Raw genomic sequence first — 23,112 nt, forward strand, 5'->3', positions numbered from 1 at the left:
CAGTGGATAGAGCATCGGCCTGTGGACTGAAAGGTTCCAGGTTCGATTCCAGTTAAGGGCATGTACCTTGGTTGTGCAAGAGGCAGCTGATTGATGATTCTCTCTCATCAATGTTTCTAACTCTCTATCCGTCTCTCTTTCTCTCTGTGAAAAATCAATAAAATATATTTTAAAAAATAGATGCCCACCCTGTAGTTCGCCTAATTAGTGGAACTAATATGAAGTAACCTTGACTTGAGTATACCAGGCTGCTTCTTCTCTAAGTGCCAAAAAATACAAAAAAATAAAAATCTTGATTAAAAAAAAAAAAATCTGACAGAGGAAGGGACAGTCATGTAACAAAAGAATGGCTAAGTGTGCCAGGCAGTCGATCTAATCTATTCGTTAGCTGTGGGGAGTGTGTTTAGTTTTGAGAATTCTACTCCCAGCAGAGGGGATCTGATCCCAGGAGAACATCTGGAGAAGAGAAGCAGGAACCACAGAGAGCAGCTATAGTGAGCAGAAGGGTTGGTGTGAGCCTTTGGGGTCCACTTCTGGCTCTGCCACTGCTGGGTGCCTGTCAGCAAGTCACTTCTTGACCTCTCTGAGTTGTGGTCTGTTTGCTTGTTTCAGCTCTAAAATGGGGCAGTAATTCTTGCCTCACAAGGTTGTCCTGAGGATTATATTAAGTAACATTTGTCAGAACAAGCAGTGCACAATAGGTGCTCAATAAACAATAATGTTAAAAAATTAGAAACTAGGACCAACAATGAAAGGTTAGAGTCAGTAGGAGAGAAATGTCCTTAAAGAGTCTTTAATCTTATGGTTCTGAACCCCAGCAATGCTCTTGAGATTGAAGAAAAATATCCAATGCATGCCTGTGTGCCCCACTCTGGACAAAGATCAGACTTTCTGGAAGTAAAGCCCAGACATAGAAAAAGCTCTTAAATGTGGGGACTCTAATGTGGAGTCAGGACCACAAATATCTGCCCTTCATGAAAGATGAAGGAATTTAAGCCAAAGTGAGAAGAGAAAAGCTACCAACCCAAGCTGCTAGCTGTGGCAAAACTAAGCCTTGGAAGTAGGTGTCCTGTGTCCCAGTCTCTCACTTTTGTTTATCTAAAGACGCCATGTTCTCTGATTTTCAGACACCTCAAGAGCAGCTGTCATATCTGGTCCATTGGTTCATCTCATGTAGAAAAGTGTGTGAGTGTGTGTGTGTGTGTGTGTGTGTGTGGTCCCTCTGCCCACACATTCCTCCTCGTGGGGAAGACAGCTATTAAATGAAAATGGTATGAGTGATGTGGGACCAGCCAGTGGAGCATGGACACCTAAACCCAGGGGAAGTGGGTGTGGAAAGCTAGCGTTTCTGGTGAGGTGACAGGTGGTAAGCCTGAAGAGCTGGGGGTATCAAGTAAATGGGGGAGGAAAAGATTTCAGATGAAGCAGCTTACACGAAGGCAGGCACCTTCTGGGAAGGGCAGGTGGTTTCATGTGGCGGAGTGATGGGGCTGTGGTGGTGGGAATAGTGGGAAAGAGGCTGGACATGTCGTTAGTGGCTTTATTTGTTTTCATAATCTGAATGTCACAAATGGAGTTTTGAAATTGCTGTTACCACTTAAATTGATCTTTAGATGCCTCAGTCCTGTTACTCTCTGGTAGAAATCAAACAGATTGATTTAGCCTGTTATTTCTGAATATTTCAGAGAGACAAGAAATATCCAATAACACACATTTTTGGCATTTCCATTCCCATCCTAGTTAGAACCAGTGAGCACAATAACACTAAGAAAAGAGGTTTAAGAAATGAAAACATTGCAGAAAGCAGGCATCTGAGAAGGAATTCACCCTAATATGCACAAGTAATTAATCAAGAAAAAGAAATATCTTTGAGAAGAAACCCATCCTGATATGGGTAATTAATAAAAAGAAAAAATCCACCCAACTTTAGGAACTCTGTTCAGGGAGAAGCAGCCTGAGTAGAGGGCAGGGAGAGCCATCGTGTTCTCTTCTGTCATGTGTAACAAATTACTTTCCGTGCAAAATGCCAAGTTGCATTTCCTATCCGGTGCATTGCTGTGAACATGATTCTGGCACATGGTGGCTTGGCCAGCGATGCTCCTGATATCAATCTCGAGGACTATTCAAAACCAGGATGGGAGTCAGAGTTGATCTGTGCCAACATTCCTGCTGAGAATTAGCCCAGTTCCATGATGTGTGGAAGAGCCCCGGTTCCCTGCCCTTGCCTTTTTGGGGTACATGGATACAGCTGAGAGACTCTGCAGGGAGTGTGAAGCTAGGAAACCACACGATAGGAACACGGTCACTTTTCCATAATAAGTTCTAGGTGAAAAATGATAAAAAGGTCAGATTTTTCTCCCATTTAGCGCAGCTGTGGTGCTTCCATGAAAAACTATTTCTGCTCCAGCAGCTGGAGGAATGCAGAAGAATTGGAGACAGACTCCAAACGAGCAGGGCTCCAGGAGCCCTCTGGGTCTTTGCTTAACTCTTCCAACAACCTGGAGACCCAAGGGACAGATTAACTGCTTGGCTTGTGCCTTCATTTGTCAGGTGAAGAAACGGAGGTCCAGGGGCCTGAAGTGGCTTTCCCACACTGAAGGTGATTAGGGGCCAAGCCAGAGTTTGTAGTACGTAGGTCTTCCAACTCTGGGCCAAACTGTAGTCCACAAACCTGAGCATGGTTATAATTAGCCAGGTCGTCAGAGATAGGGCAGGAAGTATAAGAAGGGTATACTGTGATATCTTTGCTGATTGGGGATAAAAGATAACGATGAACTCAAATTTTTGTCTCTATGCCTTTATCCTGTGTAATCTGTCTTCCCGTATTGTATGTTTCCCAAACTATATGTTTATCTGTTTCACCGCACCGATTGCCTGTTGGATCAGAATAGGGCTTGGTTTTCTGGTCCATCCCTATTGACTTAACCACTCAGAAGACTCGAGTGTCCTTGGACCTCATCTATCCCACCACGTCCTTGCACCTTCTGATCACGTATGAAAGGGTTCAGTACGACCAGTGTAGCACCTGTCCCCAAGGAAGCCTATTTATTACTTTTCCACCTCAGGTGGCCCGGTGGATCCAAGGCCTTGGTTTGATGTCAATATTTCATTTGCTCTTAGACTTTCTAACCCCCTACATTTTAATTTGGGAAACCTTTGCATGGTATTTGTATAAGTAATAGTTTAGGTTGGTTTGCACAAGACCTATCATGTTTTGTAAGCAGACACACAGAGTCAGTTCTCACTTGAGCTTACTGTTCTTAAACATTGCTCTTTCCTATTAAGAATCCCCTGCTTTGAGTTGCATCTGTTCTCCTTCCATGGCCTCTTCCCCCTCGTGGTAATGATAATGAGGCGTGCCTCCTGTTTGGGGTCGCTTAACCTCTCTCGCTTCACTGGCAGGGAGGATTCATGAGTAGCAATATATTCTCCGAAGAGTCTGACCTGGAAACTGAGCATGTCATGGGAAGGCACAAGGTACTTGATCCCATAATTAATGAAGGTTATTGCATCCTGGCCATTCTCTGGGTAAGGGCCAGAGAGGTCTGACTCTGGCTTACAACAAAGTGCTGCAGAACCATATTTCATCTGTTCAGATCTAATATTAAGTCGTACTCAGATTTTCCTTTAAGTGGGCTGCAAAACTGCACTTATTGAGCACCTGCTAGGTTTACATGGGAGATCTCTTAGCTGGGAGTTCCTTGTTGCTAGGGACTGTGCCCAACATTGCACCTGACACACAGTAGGAGAGCCAGAAATATGTGTCTCAATGAAGGAGATGGGTATCCTCTTCTGCGGCCACTCCAGATGGAAGTGGTTCTCCCCTCACCTAACACACCCAGTTCTTTCCTGAGGCTGGGCTACAACTTGACTTTCTTCCAAAGATGAAAAGGAAAGACATTCGTTATTCATCTGAGATTTGCCTTGCAGTGTTTAGCATGAATTTGGTGTCTAAGGAAAGGCTGGCAAATCATTGACACAGGAAAAATTATGCTTAGGTATTCTCTGATGACCATAGACTGAGCAAGATTTTATATAGTTAGTGTAGCCATGAAAATAATCATAGTGGCAAAAAACAAACAAAAACAAACAAACAAACAAACAAACCCCATACATATCAACCCACAGAGGGTTTGAGGATGGTCAGGGAGTAGGACTAACAGAACATAGTGCCCACCAGGCCAACAGTCTCTTTACCAACTCCAAACACTTAATGTCTTACACTGTATAAAATCCATGATTTCTCGCTTTTGCTTATTTTTAAAAATGTCGAACTGAAGGCAGAATATTTAAGATCATCATTTGTGTCTACAGAAGGTGAAATTTCTACTCACTTTGAAATCAGTTTGGAGTTTGAGGATGAGATTTAGGGGAGAGGAGATACACATTAGCTGCTCAATATGCACAGAAAGGCAGGTAGGCGGCCAGGGCAGAGTGTTGGGGGAAGGGAGGGAAGGAGAGGGAGAGAGCCACACTTGTGCTCTGGATTCAGCCCTCATAGAGTCCAACAGGTTCTACCAGGAGCCAACTGGGTAACCAGGTAACATCCATTGATGTCTAACTCTTGAGTTTTCTCACCTTTGAAATGAGTTAGTATCTAATTTTTAGGGGCTTTGAGAGTCTTAAATGAGTGAATGTGTGTAAATATCTAACATTAACTTAATAAATGTTAATTTTTTAATACAATGAGTCATGACATTCATGATCGCAGTGATTATTTCCTCTGAGAAAGCACCTAGGGTATCTTTCTGGACTTTGACATGAGTCCCCATCAATTAATATGGTTTCTTCTGGGCAGAGAGAGCCACACACCTGAAATCCTCAGAACAGGCAGGTGTAGACAGAGCCTCCTGGGGATGCCCCTGATGCTGCTACCCAGCTGCCTTTGGGTGCTGCTTCCCTCTCCTGCAAGGCCTCAGGCCTCTGTCATGATTCCCACCCACTGACGGTCCCTGGAACAGAGGGCTGATCGATCCTCCTTTCTTTGGTGTACTCATCTTTTCTTCTTGAAAGAGACAGAGCATGTCTGCCTGAGGACAGGGCCTTTGTTAGCCGGTCTTCATAGGGAGGTTACCTCATCACAGAAGAGACAAGCTGGCAAGGCAGGAAAGGAGCGATGGGCTGATCCATTCATCTTTAGGGTCAGATGTAGGCGTTTCTCAACCCCTTGTTAACTAACATTGGTCCACGAACAAAGAGGCTCTAATTTTACCTCTTTCAGAAACATCACTGTTTGTTCCCCAATTTGGGTTTCCTCAGAAGGAGAGTGTATGTTTTAAAACTTTTGCCATGAGGTGCAGTTAGACTACAACCACAAAGCATTTAAGCCAGCTAATCCAGAAGAGGAGGGGATGGTGTGGGAGGTCCCCAGACCTTCCACAGCATATCCGAAACAGTGGATGTCCATGGACAGGATGTCCATGCAGGACGAGACCTGCTGTGAATGGGCTGGGGCCCTCCCCCACCATCACCTCCTCCTCTGCACTAGGGGTGGGGGGAGAGGGGCCCTGGCTCCCCACGCCTGCACATGGGTTCTCAGGCCCAGATTTTTTACATCACTTAATCCTCAGGACAACTAAATTCTGAGGCAGATACTGTGCTATTTTTTCCCCATTGATTAAAAAAAAAAATCTTTATTGTTGAAAGTATGATAGATGTCCCTTTCCCCCCTCCCCATTGACCCCTTCTAGTTCAGTTCCACCTCCTGACCCAGGCCTTCACCACCCTGTTGTTTATGTCCACGGGTTATGCATGCATGCATACAAGTTCTTTGGTTGATCTCTTCCCACCCACCCACCAGATACTGTTTTTAGCTTGATTTACAGAGGAAGGAACCCTGAGGCTCAGAGAAGCTGATTTTCCAAGATCAAACAATAAGTGATAGAATCAGTAAAAGAAACTCAGGCCCCAGAGCCTCTGCTCTTACCTGAGACTCAGCACTGCTCGAGGAATTACTAGTTCTGCTTGAGGATCTCAACAAGCGGCTGGAGGAATCCAACATAAATTCAGCATTTCTCTCCCCCAGGTTTTCAAAATACTTAATTTTTGGTAGCATTTATCATTTCAACTAGAGCAAACTGCCTACATGGTGGCTCAGTGCTTTCCATAAAGTGACCTCTGCCCTCCAGGAGAGCGGCGCCATTACTGGTCAGGTTCTCCAGAAGACCCTGAGGTGGAGTTTGGGGTGCAGGCTGCTTATCAGGTTTCCCTGCTGAAGGGGAGTGGACACAGGGGAAGCCGTGCTGCAGTGCAGGCCTGACGTCCTCAGCCAACTATAGGTGGCCTGGCTGAGCATATATGGTCTGCAGAGTTGGCCTGCGGTGGGCTGAGAGAGCAGGTCTGTATACCCTGGCCCTCAGTGGATGGATGAGGGATGCTAGGGGAGGGCATCCCTGTGGGCAAGAGAGCTTTTTCTAGCTGAGGCAGATTCTGAAGGAGCTGACAGCTTCTTAGTTGCTGAGGCACTAACATTTCTTGTCCATACAAGTTGACCCCAGGAGCTGTTCCTGTGTCATCAGTGGGTGAGTTTGCTTTGCAGGGTCCATTTCTGCTGACTGTCACTGTTGCCCGGAGCTGGCTCAGGCCACCGACCATCTCAGTGCACAGTGTGTGAAACCTCTCTCCATTTCCTTTCAGGTTGGAAAGCTTATCCAAGAAGCAGCTGGAAGAAGTAATTTGAAGCGAGTAACTCTGGAACTTGGCGGGAAAAGTCCCAATATTATTTTTGCAGATGCTGATTGTAAGTCAACCAGGCCTCATATGTGTTCCGGCACATGCCCTTCAGCCATCTCTCCTATCTCCCTTAAAACACACACAAAACTTCAGTGTTGAGAGTATTACAAATGTCCCCCATTTTCCCTCCCTTGCCCCCTTTCACCCGGTTCCTGCCCTGCCAGGCCTTCACCACCACTGTATCATCTGTGTTCATAGGTAATGTATAAATGCATGTAAGTTCCCTGATAATCTCACCCCATCCCTACCCTCATCCCCCCTTCCCTCTGAGATTCATCAGTTTGTTCCATGTGTCCATGCCTCTGATTGCATTTTATTCATCAGTTTATTTTGTTCAATTATTTGTATTTTTGGATTCAATTGCTGATAGGTGTGTATTTATTGACATTTTATTGTTCATAATCTTGATCATTGTTTCCTTTTTTTTTCTTCATCTTTTTCTTAAGTAATACCCTTCCCTTCAACATTTCATGTAATACTGTTGATGAACTCGTTTAGCTTTTGACACGACAATGAGAAAAAGATCTTTAATGCTAAGGGACACTCAAGAAGAATCTGGACTCTTCCTTCAAGGGGAAAATAGTTTAATATAGGAAAAGAGCACTTATCAATGTGGAACTGAATAGGATTTGTTTTCTAGACACTAATGAGCCATTTTGACCTTGTGCTGTGTAGAATAGGGTGGAAGGGGTGAAGGCTTGGTCAGCGCTATATACTAGAAAGACCAATGTGCTGCGATCTGAACACCTGAAATACAACCTCCCTGCCTAGTTTCAAGAAGTCTGAAACTTCTCAAGTGTGCCTGGCGGCTTTGCGGGTCATTTAGGAAATTCTTCACTAGCCAATATTTTCCCAAGCCCACAGCCTCTCCTCTATTTGGTCAGCCCAACCCCTTTCTGTTGCTCCCGTGACACTCAGACAGGAAGACAACACACGGCGGTCAGCTCCGTGTGAGCAGACCCAAATTGGAGGTGATTACGCCTTGGCAGTGGGCTTTAGGGAGACTTGAAGCAGTAGTCTAGGGAGCCCCGTCTCCTGGAAGGATGCTGTCTGGTTCGCTCTGCACAGGTGTGGTCTCTCTGTTTTGAAAAACTGGCCAGGGAATGACATTCCCAGTCTCTCTCAGCCCTCCTGTTCCTTCCCCACATCCTGCCCGGCAGAGCTGCTCCCCCACTCTTTCCGCTGGGGAGAGCAGGGAGCAGACTGCCTGCATTCCAGCCCCAGCCGGAGATGTGCAAGGAGTTCAGCTCCAGTTTTATACTAGATGCCAGGGGATCAGAATTCTTACAGCTAAATCCTCCCGAGGAGTGGGCACTTCATCGACGTGATGTTGATGGATTGATTCAGTCATTTAGCAGCTAGCACACACCGAAGTTAATTCTATCTTGAAATATAAGAGATGGAAATGAAAGCGCTATCACAGGCTATTATACAAATCCCTGTAAAAATAGAGGAAATGTGACGTCTTCAAAGAAAAGCCATTGCTTTGTTAAATTTACCAAAACACCAATTAAACATAACAGCCACAAGGCCCTATAGATTAGGGGTTGCACATAGGTAGTCACAAGCCAAATGCCAGTCTAACTATGTTTATAGTCTAGATGTTACACAGTGCTTAAAAAAAAACCAACCTGTACATTAAAAGTACCGATTTCTGTTTTTCCTTAAAATTGGAAATGTGGCAATCATGGGCTTATCTCCATGCATAGCAATAGCCAAACGCGGTGGCTTTCCTTCCCAGCGTCCCTCACGTTATTTTACTGGCTGGCAGATTCACACCATTACGTTATCTGCCAACCCCTGTGAATTGGGGTTTGGGCCTCAAGGAGGTGAAGATGCCCAAGTTCACACAGCCAGTAACGCCAGGGTCTATTAGAGCCACAGCTACGCTGTGTTCTCAGTCCAGTGCTCTCTCAGTGACTCGCCCTGGGCTGGGAGGGGAGGGCCAGCCCGAGGGCAGCCCCTCCCTGGTGAGGCAGTGCTGGGAACGTGCCTTTCCTCTCGCAGTGGACCACGCGGTGGAGCAGGCTCACCAGGGCGTGTTCTTCAACCAAGGCCAGTGCTGCACGGCGGGCTCGCGCATCTTCGTGGAGGAGTCCATCTACGAGGAGTTCGTGAGGAGAAGCGTGGAGCGGGCCAAGAGGCGCATAGTGGGGAGCCCCTTCGATCCCACCACGGAGCAGGGACCCCAGGTAGAGAAACCATGAACCACCCCTTCCTTTACATTTTAAAAAATATTGATTTTAGAGAGGAAGAGAGAGGGAGAGATAAAAACATCTATGATGAGAGAGAAGCTTTGATCGGCTGCCTCCTGCACATCCCTCCCTGGGGATCAAGCCCACAATCCAGGCATATACCCCAACCAGGAATTGAACTGTGAACTCCTGGTTCATGGTCCATGTTCAACCACTGAGCCATACTGGCCGGGCCCTTTCTTTACTTTATCCCTGGTGAGCACAGTAACTGGTCACTTAGTGGGACCCAGCAAAGCACCCTCTGCCTCCTCACTCTTCTGCCTTGTCTTCACAGCTGGAAGTGTGGCCAGTGAGGCATTGCTTATGTCTTAGATTCTCTTTCCATTTCTAAATTTTATTTCTGGAAAACAGAAGGATTAGAGTTGCCTTAAGGATACTCTCAACTTTGGGTGTAAGTTGGAGTCGCTCAGCCCTAAAGGAAGACCTAGTCATGACAAGGTGGATCTTGCCATGAAAACCCAGTCCCAGCCCTGACCACAGACTTCAGACATCCTTGTAGAGGCCGTAGTCAAGGAGGCTGGGCCTCTCTATTCTCAGAAGCCATTTATCCTTTTTCTCAGCTGCAAAGGGTTCTCTTCACCACCCTGATGCGCCTGGGGAGTCCATTCATGTTTGGACATGAAGACCATATGGCTGTCTCTCACTCTGAGTGCCTTGTGCACTGTGGTGGATGAGGAGGCAACGAAAGTCCCGCAGCCTGCTCTCCTTAGTGCTGCAGGCTTTCCACAGTCATTGAGGCATAGTTCCAGATGGAGTTCTGGTTTTAAACTGTAGATAGAGGCTGAGAATTTGTAAAGAATGTGTGGACCAGATCTCATCTGGGCCACTAGAGCCTGGGTTTTCCTCATAAGAATCAACACCTTCTCAGTTTTGGGGCCATTTGAGAGAAGATTGATGTCCTAGCTCAGTGGTCGGCAAGCTCATTAGTCAACAGAGCAAATATCAACAGAGCCAAATACAATGATTGAAATTTCTTTTGAGAGCCAAATTTTTTAAACTTAAACTTCTTCTAACGCCACTTCTTCAAAATAGACTTTCCCAGGCTGTGGTATTTTGAGAGCCATACTCAAGGGGCCAAAGAGCCGCATGTGGCTCGTGAGCCACAATTTGCTGACCATGGTTCTAGCTGATTATTTGAAACTCAGGAGAATGTCAGTTTTTATATTATTTACCATAATAATTGTGTGATGAGCCTATAACTTTTGGAAAGCAAGACTGACTTTATTTCATGGAGTAAGAAGTGAGGCCTCACTATTTATTTATTTATTTATTTATTTATTTATTTATTCTGCCTCTGTGATTTTAGGCCTCACTCTTTAAACTTAACCCTTTTCTCTAAAGGTGGAACATTCCATTAAAAATTTATCCCAATAGGATTTGAGGTAAAGAGGTTGCATTAACTCATTTCTTGTTTTCATCTTTTTGGTATCAGTACAACTTGTTAAACTCTTCATTTTGGCTATAGAAGTCCATTTTCCTCCACACAGTGAATAATCAATTCACCAGTATCTCCATCACTTAGAAACATTCTGTAAATATTAAACTGGTATATCTGATTTAGTGATATCACCAGAGTCGTTCATTTATTGGAATTCTTTTTTTTTAAATAATATATTTTATTGATTTTTTACAGAGAGGAAGGGAGAGAGATAGAGAGTTAGAAACGTGGGCGAGAGAGAAACATCGACCAGTTGCCTCTTGCACACCCCCTACCAGGGATGTTCCTGCAACCAATGTACATGCCCTTGACCGGAATCCAACCTGGGACCTTTCAGTCCGCAGACCGACGCTCTACCACTGAGTCAAACCGGTTTCGGCAAAACGTTTTTGTTTTGTTTTTAAATATACCTTATTGAAGTTTTTTATAGAGAGGAATCGAACCTGGGACCCTTCAGTCCGCAGGCCGACGCTGTATCCACTGAACCAAAGTGGTTTTGGCTGCATTGGAATTCTTGATATATTTGTTTGAACCAAATTGCCATTTTCCACGGATAAAAAATGTTTAAATAATAGTATTCCATATGATTTGACTAGATATGATGAAGCGTTTTAAAAACACAAATAATTATTGAAAACATGCTTATTTCTGTTTTCATGGAAGATTTTACTTGGAGTCACTTGGCAATTTTGTCTGTAGATTGATAAGAAGCAGTACAACAAGATCCTGGAGCTCATCCAGAGCGGTGTGGCCGAGGGCGCCAAGCTGGAGTGTGGAGGCAAGGGGCTGGGCCGGAAGGGGTTTTTCATCGAGCCCACGGTGTTTTCCAACGTGACTGATGACATGCGCATTGCCAAGGAGGAGGTATCAAATACAGGATTCTTACATTTTGGCATGTTAGAATAGCATTTCTAGTACAATGATATTAGTGTTTTCTATTTTGTATATATCGTATAGAGCAATAAACATGGCTATGCAAATCTCTGTTTCAAGAAAAAAGTTAAAAAGACAGGGAAGGAAGGTGACATATTCCATGATTGCAATTGTTATTAGCCAGCAGAATCATCAGAATAGCCAGTTGTGGGGTCACCAGGCTGTTAAGCACGGAAGGAAAGGCAGCCAGGCATCCTCACAGTGATGCAGCAGAGGGATCACACAGGTCAGCCAGCACCCAGAACAGTGCCTCCTCGGCTCTGCTCAGGCTCTGAGACACAGCTGAAGTACACACAGTGGGACCAAGTGACACCAGGGAGGGTGGGGCGCGGGGCATCAAGCACACTCTAAGGATAGACTCCTGTATAATGCATTTCTGCAAAGTTTGGGGTATTTTCCAGTTTTGTGCTGCTGAACATAAACATCTATACTAATAAAAGGGTAATTGCTAATTGGCCAGGATGCCTTCACACAATGAGTGAAGAGCAGGCTGTGTGGGGCAACCAGGCTGGCAGGGAGAGGTAGGGAGGGGCAACCAGGCTGGCATGTGGAGCAGTTAGGGGCAATCAGGCCCAAGCAAAGGCAGTTAGGGGTGATCAGGCAGGCAGGTGAGCAGTTAGGAGCCAGCAGTCCTGGATTATGAGAGGGATGTCTGACTGATGGTCTAGGCCCCATCCCCGGGATCAGACCTAAACTGGCAGTTGAACATCCCCCAAGGGGTTCTGGATGGAAGAGGATGCAGGCCAGGCTGAGGGAAACTCCCCCATGCATGAATTTTGTGCAATGGTCCTCTAGTTATTTAAATAATGAAGGCAGAGAACACTTTCTTTGAAATGTGGAAAACAGGCGAAGGAATGGCATAGCAAAGATGTTGAGGCAAACTATCTTGTTGCAGATCTTTGGCCCTGTTCAGGAAATCCTGAGGTTTAAGACTATGGATGAAGTTATTGAAAGAGCCAATAACTCTGACTTTGGACTCGTAGCCGCTGTCTTTACCAATGACATCAACAAGGCCCTCACAGTGTCTTCTGCCATGCAAGCTGGGACTGTTTGGTAAGATCCATCTGTGTCATCATTCTGGCCATAACACATTCCTGGGGTGGTACGGGGGCTTTGCCATTCTCCAGAGCCTGGGTGAAGTACACGTCTGTCCTCTGGAAGGATGGGGAAGGCCCAAAGCAGCAGATGTCACCCTGAGAGGGGATGCAGCCTTTACTGGCTAGATCAGGAAATCCAAGTGAATTACATATTTTCCATCTGGAACAAAGGAAATAAAACTTACAAAAGAGGTATCATGCCAGTGGGATTATTTTTGTGTGAGCAGAATACACACTAACATAGCACTGTTTTCTTCTTTCAGGATCAATTGTTACAATGCCTTAAATGCCCAGAGCCCCTTTGGGGGATTCAAGATGTCTGGAAATGGGAGAGAAATGTAAGTGTCCTAAGTAGCTGGTTCTTAGTATAGGAGAGGACTCCCCTTACTCATTAAACAAGCATTTGCTTGAATGTACGCCACTGTAAGCTAAGCTCCGTGCTGCATGTTACAAAGATGAACAAACACAATTCTCTCACCTGAGGTGGGAATGGGGAAAAGTTAATGTACCAGCAATGCCATATTATAAGGGCCATTAGAGAAGTATGTCGAACATTTTGTAAGCATAGAGGCAGAACCAATTGATCTCACCTGATGGGGTCAGAGGTTTTTTTAGGAGCAGGCATTCCAGGCAGAGAGAATAGCAAGAACAAAAGCATGAAGGTACAACAAATATAGACTAGCCAGGGACCAAACCAAGTTTGAAGTGCTTAAAACTAAGGTCATTAACTGCTAGCCCAGGTATGAAGGTGGCTGGTAATGTTTGTTTTGCTTCATATTTAAAAACTAGAGGCCTGGTGCATGAAATTCGTGCATGGGGAGTGGAGTGAGGGTGGTTGTCCCTCAGCCCAGCCTGCACCCTCTCCAGTCTGGGACCCCTCGAGGGATATCTGACTGCCCATTTAGGTCCGATCCCATGAGCAGTCAGACATCCCTCTCACAATCCAGGACTGCTGGTTCTCAACTGCTTGCCTGCCTCCTTCCTAATTGCCCTTAACCTCTTCTCCCTGCCAGCCTGATCACTCCCAGCCACTCCCCTGCCAGCCTAATTGATCCCTAACTGCTCCCCTGCCAGCCTGTTTGCCCCTAATTGTCCTCCCCTTCAGGCCTGGTCACCCGTAATTGCCCTTCCCTTCAGGCCTGGTCACTCCTAACTGCCCTCCCCTGCAGGCCTGGTACCCCCACTCCAACTGCTCTCTCCTGCAGGCCTGGGTCCCTCTCAACTGCCCTTCCCTGCAGACCTGGTCGCCCCAACTTCCCTCCCCTGCTGGCCTGATCACCCACAACTGCCCTCACTTGCAGGCCTGGTCCCTTCCAACCACCCTCTCTTGCTGGCCATCTTGTGGTGGCCATCTTGTGTCCACATGGGGACAGGATCTTTGACCACGTGGGGGCAGCCATCTTGTGTGTTGGAGTGATGGTTAATCTGCATATTACTCTTTTATTAGATAGGATGGAGGCCTGGTGCATGGGTGGGAGCCAGTTAGTTTGCCCTGAAGGCTGTCCAGGATCAGGGTTCCCTTGGGGCATGGGGCAGCCTGGGCAAGGGGCCTGTGGTGGTTTGCAGGCTGGCCACACCCCCTGGCAACCCAAGCAGAGGCCCTGGTATCTGGGGTTTATTTATCTTCTACGATTGAAACTTTGTAGCATGGAGTGGAGCTAAGCCTTCTGCTAGCTCTGTGGCTGCCACCATTTCTGTTTGGATTTATGTATCTTCTATCATTGAAGCTTTGTAGCCTTAAGCAGAGGCCTAAGCCAGCAAGGGTAGGTGGAAAGCTTGGCTTCCTCCATTGCCAGGGAAACCCAAGCCTCCCTCCTCCTCTCTGTGGCTGTAACCATCTTGGTTGGGTTTATTTGCATATTTGTTCCTGATTAGCTTGTGGGCATGGCTTTTGGGTGTAGCAGAGTGATGGTTAATTTGCATATTACTCTTTTATTAGATAGGATCTTTATGGTCCATTCTATAACAAGGAGGCTCTAAATAAATCTAGATTCCTTGCTTATTACCTTCTCCCTATAGAACTGCTGCAGCTGTGAGCTCTGCAGTTCACCATTTCCCCACCCCTCCTGTTGCTTGTGGGACCTGAGTATTGGTTGTCATTCATTTTACACACACCTGATTCACTCACCAGCTCAGCACCTGTAGGTTCTTTGAGTCTGGAAATGCAGCGTTAGTGCATAGCATGAATGAGTGGTTTAATCACAATATCAAAGGGGCATTCTGTGGGAGTTGAGGAGATCCCAGAGTGTTTAAGGCCAAGATTCATGGCACAAGAGGATGTTTGGGCAGAGATTATAAGAAGATGACCCACTAGAAGGAATTTGCAGCGACAATAATGATACCATTAGTAAAATGCCTTATCTGTGTTTGGCTTTATGTTAACTTGTATCCTAATGTCTGATTCAATTTTTACAATGATCTTTTAGGATAAATACTTGTCTTTATATTACAGATAGTTTAGAGGGGGAATGGAGGATTAGAGGAGTTGTGTAGCTTGCACAAGTCATACATCCAGTAAATTGCAGATCTGAGATTTGAACCTGGAATTCAGTGGCTCCAAATGCACTTAGTTTCCATAAGATCAGCCAAGGAAGCAAGGGGGGGGGGGTGGGGGAGGAGAGGCCAGGGGAGGGCAGGCATAAGGACTCCACAGGCACAGGATCAGGACAGAGTCCTGAGATGCTAAGGACCTAAAAAATGGGACTGAAGCTGAGAAAATCTAGACTCAAGAGGGATTTTATTTGCAGGCTTCATATACAAATGGACTTTTTGGGTAGCATTTGGAGAATTAATGACAGCCAGGGTCTTCCTGAGGTGACATCTACCCTCCCAAGCAAAAAAAAAAAAAAAAATTGTTTGTTTTGAAAAGAGCTGGACCCATGTTTTCTAAATCCTGTGACTCACAAGAGGAAACATCTTCCATGTCCTTTCCTCTGCCATTACTGAATGCATCTTCATTATTATTATTTTTTGAGAAAATGCTCAGTTAACTGTCAGTCTTCTAACAAATATTGAGTAGAGCACAAGGCTTGGTCAGCTCAGTAAGGTAATTAAGATCATATTGGGTAAATGAAATATACAGCACGGTGAGCTGAAGAAGTCCTGGAAGCCTTCAGATGTGATCTATTGTAGCAGTTGGAATTGGCCTTTAAAGGAGAGGAACATTTAGGTAGGTGGAGAGAGGGAGATATGTTTTCAGGGTTGTGGCCGGTTGAGAGGAGTACGTAAAGACACTGGGAGAAATCAGTGTGATTTAAGGGGAAGTGCAGTGAACCCATAAGACTAACACAGAAGGGCTACATGCTTAACACATTGTGGACGGATCACGAGAATTCTCGCTTCATATTACACAGCGTTTTACAAAATGTCATACTTTAAAAATATATTAGCTTGTAAGAACATGTAATAAATAACTTCAAAATGTGATGGGTATTTAATTTTAAACCGTGCCTCTAACATTTATATAAAACGTTTTTTGTAACTTGTTCAATAGAAACTTACCTGGCCACGGGGTAAAGCTAGCAATAAAACTACCAGTCCTGGTCCGTAATGTGTTAAGATACTTTAACTGGTCATTTCCAGCCCATTAAACCATAAAGCAGGTGTAATTTTGAGGAAAAGAGGAGACTTTGTAGAATCACACTGCTCAGATGTGTATCCTGACTGTAGCATTTAATACCTGTGCAACTTTGGGCAAGTTACTTAATCTTACTAAGCCCCAGTTTCCTCATCTATAAAAATGGGCATAATTCTAGTACCTACCCCAAAGGGTTGCTGTGAGGATTAAATGTTAGCATTAAGTATGCCAAACCTCCAAAGGAGTGTCTGGCCAACCTTCAGAAAATGTTAGCTGCTCTCATCACTATTGATCAAGTACTGTATGTGAGTGCTATGCAAATGCGTTCGCAATGTGTTAAGCATATAGCCCTTTTTGTGTTAGTCTTATGGGTTCACCGCATTTCCCCCCTAAATCACTCTTAGTTCTCTCACAGTGTCTTTCCTTACTCTTCCCAGGCAGGTGATCCTCCTTTTTCTTAATAAATATCTTACTTTGGAAGTGTGGCAGAATTTTTCCTAAGTTCCAGCTATTGTAGTATCACCAGCTTCAGTGCTGTCTCTGGTGATGCCAGGGAGGAACCACTCCTGCTTGAACCTTTGCTTCTGGCTTCAGCACCTCTCACTTGCTTTACAGCCAGAACCCAGAGCCAGTCTGGATGCTCTTTTCTCAGCCATGGGTGCCCCTCTGCTTTTATACAGTCCTCATGTACTCCAGGTGACTCTCCTTAGCCTGCACATGGCTTTGCTTTCTGCACTTGTCATTTCGCTTCCCGCCCCTGGGTTTGGGCTTCCCCAGGCTCTGAGAGGCTGGAACAGTCCCTGGCTCTGGGAGTGCTGCTCCATTGACTTTCCTGTGACAGGTCATCAGCAGGGTGAATCATGCTTGTGATAAGTAAGCGCGGCTGATGGCTGTAATCCCAGGCTTGGCCTGGACCCTCGTCATGGTCAAGCTTCCTCCCGGGATTCAGGCTGTGACGTCCAGGGCCAGTCTGCTCCTATCAGAAGCATTGCCCCCTGCTAGAAAGATGGTCCAGGAGACCGTCTGGCTGTGTCAGAACCACCCAGAACAGTGGGCCAAGTTATTGCAGAACAGCACTGGGACTCGTCTTATAGGCACTATACATAGTGAATTGGCCTTCCCAGGCAGATAAACAGTAATTAGGAAGCAGAGCTCTTTGATGAGACCCACTTCATCTTGCTCAGTTATATGCTTCTTTGTCCCTGCTTGCCCCTCAGACATGCTTTCTCTTCCTTGCGTGGTAGGAAACTCTTCTTATAAAGAACCTGCCTTGTCCCGGCCTCACTCTTTCTTCTCATGCAATACAGTCCTAGTAACCCCATCTAACCCTCCATGTGGAAGGAACTGTGCCTCACAGCCTGCAATCTCCATGCAGCTTCGGTCCCTGCCATCTCCCTGCCACCTCGGAGAGGAGAGGAGTAGAGACAGGAGGGAGCATCTTCTGAAACAAGCTGCAGGGAGGGCTGGGGAGCCTCTGCGTGCTCCCCCAGGGAGCGCTGTGGAGAGGGCTCCCTCTGCAGGTTACCTGGCGGCTGGCCTCTGACTCCGGGGACAGAGAAGGCTGTTTCTCAGTTCTGCCTGCTCAGCGAACTCCATCTGTTTCACTTGCCCCGTCCTTTTTCCTTCCTCGTTCAGGCTCCCCTGAGACACAAGAGCCTGAGCTATAAAATGTGTGTCACCGTCAAGGGAAGGGAAAGAAAGCCGTGAACCTCAGCATTTTACAGACGAAGGACACAAGCGTTGAAGATGAGAAGCATTATTAGGATGCTCTGCACAAGGGCTTCTCTGGTTCCCGGTGTGCTCACACGCGTTGTGCACAGAAAGTGACTGCAGTCTGGGGAGGAGCGTGCTGAGCATGCCTACCCGGGGACCCCTCTGAGATTCTGACTTAGTAGATTGTGCTGGGGCCCATGCTCTGCATTGTTAACAGGTTCTCATGCAGGTGGTCTGGGGACCCTGCTCTGAGAAATGCTGCTGTGAGCCAAAGAACAAGGCAGGGAAAGCGACACCCGGAAGCAGAAATCCCTGTTTGTTTAGTGAGTGAGTCTAACTGGTTTTCTTAAATGGCGGGATGAGAGACACCAAAATCTAACATTTTACTTTATCGGTAGATATGCCAAGTTTGGTTCCTGTTAGGGAATTTAACCTGTTCTGGCTGAGGAACAGGAATAAGACTTCTAAGTGCACCTGTGCCCTGACACATGGTCCAGCTGTGAAGGCGACCACACAGAGTAGGACACCGCAGTCACAGGTCTGCCTTTGGTGGGGCAGGAAGTGGGGCTGTGGGCTGTGCACTAGGTTGGTGAGGCAGGAAGTCGGGTGAGGGAGATACAAGCCCATGGGGGGACAGAAGCTCAGGCAGCCCCCCTGGTGACAGGCTGTGTAGAGGTGAGCCCAGGGCTCTGTAAACACAGAGGGAGGGCAGCTGCTTCTGTGGAGCGTCAGGAAAAGCTTCGTGGAGGTGTGACTTTACAGAGAATAAAAGGAGAAAAATTCAAGCATTTTCAAGAAAAAAGAAAACAGACTTGGTTTTATGGTGAAATCAAGACAATAAAAGACAATTAAAAAGAGGTCAGGATGGGAGGGGCTAGAGAAGAAAAGTAAAGACAAATTGCATCGTAGCCACAAGGCTTTACTCCACCCAGCAGCCTGAGAGCAGCAGCTGCAAGCCGCCTCTGGGAGTGTCCAGAGGGCTGGGGAGGGCGGCCGCAGTCTCCTGTCGCCACCTGGCCTGGTGACCAGCTCCACCCTCCTCTCAGCCCAGCCACCGGCACACTCCTCAGAGCCTGGGGCCGTTATTTAGTTCCTCCTTCGCCCAGCTCAGCGCAGTGCTGCCCAGAGTCATAGCTCAGTTATGTTTGCTCACCAGATGAATGACCATCCTGGATCTATAACCAAGACCCAGAGGTCCCTGTGAGCCAGGAAGGAGAGTCTGGAGCGGGGGTGGGGGGTGAGGGGGTGGATGACAGCTTACTGCCACTTCCCATCTTCTAAAAATGTTTTTCCTAAGAGTTTGTTTGACAACATATGCCAAAGAGCAAGATCGCAAATGCTCCCCAGTCGTTTTCAGTCAGTTATTTTGATTGCTGTGAGGGCTGCGGACATTGTTTATTCAGGATGATGTTTTTCAGGCATTTCAGGTGGTTTGTGCTCTTCCCAGATAGGCCTTGGGGTTTCATTTCCATGTATTAGATCTAAGAGCCAACGAGAAGGGATGTAGAATCCCAAACCCAGAGGCCCTTAGCTTGGGGATCTCCCTGTCTCCTCCCAGGTGGAGTGGCCCTGCTCTCTGGGAGAGCGATCGGAGCACAGGCGCATCCTGGGCCCAGCGGCAGGAAGAGAAAAGCGCGCCATGGTCCTGAGGAGCTGGTGCTCCTGCGGTAGAAACAGCCCAGGCATTAGACACTGGGTCTGCCTGACAGTGGTGCCCAGCCAGGGTCTCTGGTGACTGCTGGCCACGGCGAACCTCTGGCCTGTTTCTGAGTAGTTGGGAAGTGTGGCCTTTGTGTGTAACACTGTGAACACAGATCATTCTTTACCTTTAAGAAACGGTGGCTGCTCATAGGTGACTTCCCCAGCCCGCACATGGGATTGGCGTCATTAGGATTTCCTACCGGAGCTCCAGGGCCTGCTGGTAGCAGGTGACAGGCTGCACCTCCCAGGACTCTGGCACCTCCCATGGGGCTGCTGGGCCTGGTGTCTGACACTCCCCTTTCCATTTTCAGGGGCGAATTCGGCCTGCGGGAGTACTCCGAAGTGAAGACTGTGACAGTCAAGATCCCCCAGAAGAATTCCTAAGGAGGCCAAGAGGGAAGTGAAGGTCGCCTGCACGCCCCCTCCCCCCTCTCTGCTTTCCCTGAGGGGCCCAGCTCTCAGGAATCCAAAGTTGACACTCGGTCCTTATTTAAAGATGAAAATGATGACACATAGGCCAGGCCGGTCCCTGCATCACTAAAGCCAGCCAGCTGGGCACAGTTTCTCGGCACTCTGTAGGGAATCACCTAACGATACCAAATATTGGGGAGGGCAGGGTGAAGGAAAGACGGTGATTACCGGCACCCCAGTATCTCTCTGAGGTGGGGCTGGATAGAGAGCTGTGATATTGGATGCCTTCTGTCACAAGACCCTTCCTCCCTCGGAAAGGCGGCCTTCCCGCCGGCTTCCTCTTCCCGGTCCAGGCGCTCCCTGCTCCTCCCCTGCTCCTGCTCCTCTGCGGAGAGCTCAGCTGAGCTCATTTGGGGCAGATGTTTGGGCCGGGAACAATTTTCCAAGGTTTTGCAGCCAAATTACCATTTCATGTTATCCATTTCTTCAAAGCAAATTATTGAAATGGCTTTAGTTAGAGCCAGGCCAGACGGACAATGCCAGGAGCTGGTGCACTGCAGATACACTAGGAAGGAAGGAGGAACTGGGGATTTTCCAGACCCAGCCTGGGTTTCTCACATCCACGGGGAGCCCGAGGGCAGGACCGGAAGGTGGTATGTCGTTCCCAGCTTCTGAGCTCGGGCATGTGTGGCGGAGGGGGTGCACACCTGCATTTGATTCCTCGGTTATTCTAGAATAAGGCAGGGAGGGGGTGGTTCTCATAGATGAATAAGACCTTTTCCAAAGTTTATCTTTCAAGTCAACCAAAGCAAGCTGAGTAGGCTCGAGCATTTGGAGAAAGGCAACGCTGGGTGCCTTCCAGAAATAATTTTTGTTTCCAACGCCGCTTGACAATTCTTAACTAAGTGGATTACCTCTGCGGTTGGATCAATAGTTTCTCCTGTACCCCAGCCCCCACTACACCACCGGTGGCTCCCCCCCCAGTGCTATGGGTGTTGGCCTCTCATGCCTTAAAACGCCCCAGTTCCACTGGCAGGAACCTTGGGAAATCTGGCCGAGCCTGGCGGTCTTCTTTCCCGTTGGCACAGTGCCAGTGTGCCCCGGTCTCCACGCTGCACCAGCGCTCCTCTGCCACTCGCAGTGGCCCCTGCCGGACCGGTCTTGCCTCTCCGCCTCTTGAGCGGGGAGAGGAGCAGGCTGGCCCCTTTCCTCCCAGCCACGCACTCCTCTCCCGTGAGCCCACCAGTGTGATGTGAGCAGTGTCCGCTTTCTTTCCTTCTCCCCTCCTTCCAGCTGCCAAAGCCAACCCCATCTCTAACCTAGAGGAAGATCATTTATTTAAAAGTACCCAACATAACCTAGAGTATATGGAATGTGGGCAACACATATATAGCCTTCTGTATTTAACTGTTTCTGCTTCCTAACCACACCAGGTTCCCTTTCTAACCCTTGTCTGTCCACATTTTAAAGAAACTCCTCCTCCTCGCTGTTACTTACCTACGACAGTGCATCCCGTGGCCCAACGCCTCGAGGGATGCCACGTGTCCGACCCTCCGTGTGAATGTCATGCTCTCCCCTTATAGCGTGTGCCCAAGTGAACATACCCGTTAACCAGCTAGTTACCTTCGAACTGCGATATAGAATGTGAAAATGAAGATTTATTTCTTTTAATTTACTTAAGAAGAAACCTCTGTGCTAGCAATAAAGCATTTATATTGTGTACTCCTCAGGGCTCTGGCTGTGTTTGTAAGTCTGTGTCACACGCGCATCCCTCTCCCGGCGGCCGGGCACCCAGCTGTGCCGCTCTCTGGTGACGGAGCAGGAGTCCAAGAGGGTGTTCTTACAGCCGAGGCAGGGCAGACCACACCCTCATTTTCTGACATCACTTAGAATGTGTGTGTGTGTGTGTACGGTTTTATGTGGCAAACACGTATAACCATCTACGAAACACGTGAAATAACATTTTCCATTCAAAATAGCCTCCATGAGAGCTAAATGTGGAGGAGCTTGGGAGATCCAGTTCTCACAAACGTGGCTACATGTTGAGCTCACGTTGCTGATGGCACTTGGTGTGGCTGCATTTGAATTTACCCGAGCAAAATGAAGTCGAGGCTGACTGCCTGAGGCAACATTTTGCAGCTGTAAGAAGGAAGCTGTCGGATGACTGTACCACCACCTACAGCTTGTTTGCTCTCTGTCTTGTGTTCTCAGAGTTGAGCTTTTGTGGAGTGGCATCCACTTTTTTAGACTTGCACATCCCCTCCTTCCAAACTCCACCCAAGCCCAGGTCTAGTGAGACAAACACAGAGTGGGGACGTGGCTGCAGAGGAAAGCTACGTCTGTGGCTGGGATTCGGCCGCTCCCTGCTGTGTCTTGTCCCTCAGAGGAGCCAGTAGTGTGGGTGAGAGAGCAGCCCCCGGGTGCCGGGCTGAACTCCATCTATAAGAGGCAGGCTTCCTGCTCATCTCCCTCATGCTCAGCAAGAAAACAAGAAAGAGATGGGCATAGATAAGCATGGAAGTCCTCTGGGCAGGTGCCTTTGTAGCAGGAATTAGAAGAAAGACATACTTTGTTCCTCAAACTTCCTCCCTATCTAATTCTGACATACAGGCAAGTGCAGGCCGCATCACAGATGTCAATAACGAAACAGAGACACCCATCGGACACCTGTCGTCAGCACTACGTAGTGACGGTCTTTTCTCCACATAGCCGGTTTGTGAGAACAGGGCCCCCAAATTCATTTAGCTTATTGTTAACACCTGAGATTTCCGTTGTACCTTTTCCTCCAAAACACCCTCAGTGCACTCATCTCGATGGTTTCATTCTTTTTCATGACATTTTAGTTAATAAAGGACAAAGATATTATAATGTAGGGACTAAGAAACAGAACCCACTGGACTGTGTGGGAGAACAGGAAGGCACCCAAGAAAAGAGGACAAAGAGAAGTGAGTAGAAGGGGTGGGTTTTGAACTGGGAAAACCCATTGCATTCTGATAGGCTGGGAAGCAAGAGGAATGGATCTCTGGTTAAAGGAGAAAGCCGAAAAGCTGCAGAGGCGAGGCCCAGGCACCCCTCTCTGACGACTGTGAGGAGACAACTCCAGAGCAGGCCTGGCGTGCTGGCAGTGGTCAGCTTGCGGAGGGCTTGGGGCAGCCACTGTCCCCAGGTCATGTCACAGAGAGCGGGCGTCTCCAGCTCTTTTGAGCATGCAGTTGTGGAGCAGCATGGAGAAGAGACACAGGCTGTCTCCTCTTG

General features: G+C 47.4%; 1 protein-coding gene across 2 annotated transcripts in view; it reads left to right on the forward strand.

Annotated features, from left to right (window-relative positions):
• Nucleotides 1–21,586, forward strand: part of ALDH1A2 (aldehyde dehydrogenase 1 family member A2) — a 91,373-nt gene extending 69,787 nt beyond the window's left edge. For both annotated transcript variants that reach the window (XM_084898777.1, XM_084898776.1), the window contains 6 exons: nucleotides 6,637–6,739; nucleotides 8,740–8,924; nucleotides 11,125–11,289; nucleotides 12,254–12,411; nucleotides 12,719–12,793; nucleotides 19,758–21,586. In XM_084898777.1, the coding sequence (XP_084754903.1) occupies nucleotides 6,637–6,739; nucleotides 8,740–8,924; nucleotides 11,125–11,289; nucleotides 12,254–12,411; nucleotides 12,719–12,793; nucleotides 19,758–19,830 (759 nt within the window). In that variant the 3' untranslated portion in view covers nucleotides 19,831–21,586. The remainder of the gene's footprint in view (nucleotides 1–6,636; nucleotides 6,740–8,739; nucleotides 8,925–11,124; nucleotides 11,290–12,253; nucleotides 12,412–12,718; nucleotides 12,794–19,757) is intronic.
• Nucleotides 21,587–23,112: the final 1,526 nt, after the last annotated feature.

Source organism: Pipistrellus hanaki (genome assembly GCF_964339955.1).
Source record: "Pipistrellus hanaki genome assembly, chromosome: 1".
Taxonomy (NCBI): Eukaryota; Metazoa; Chordata; class Mammalia; order Chiroptera; family Vespertilionidae; genus Pipistrellus; species Pipistrellus hanaki.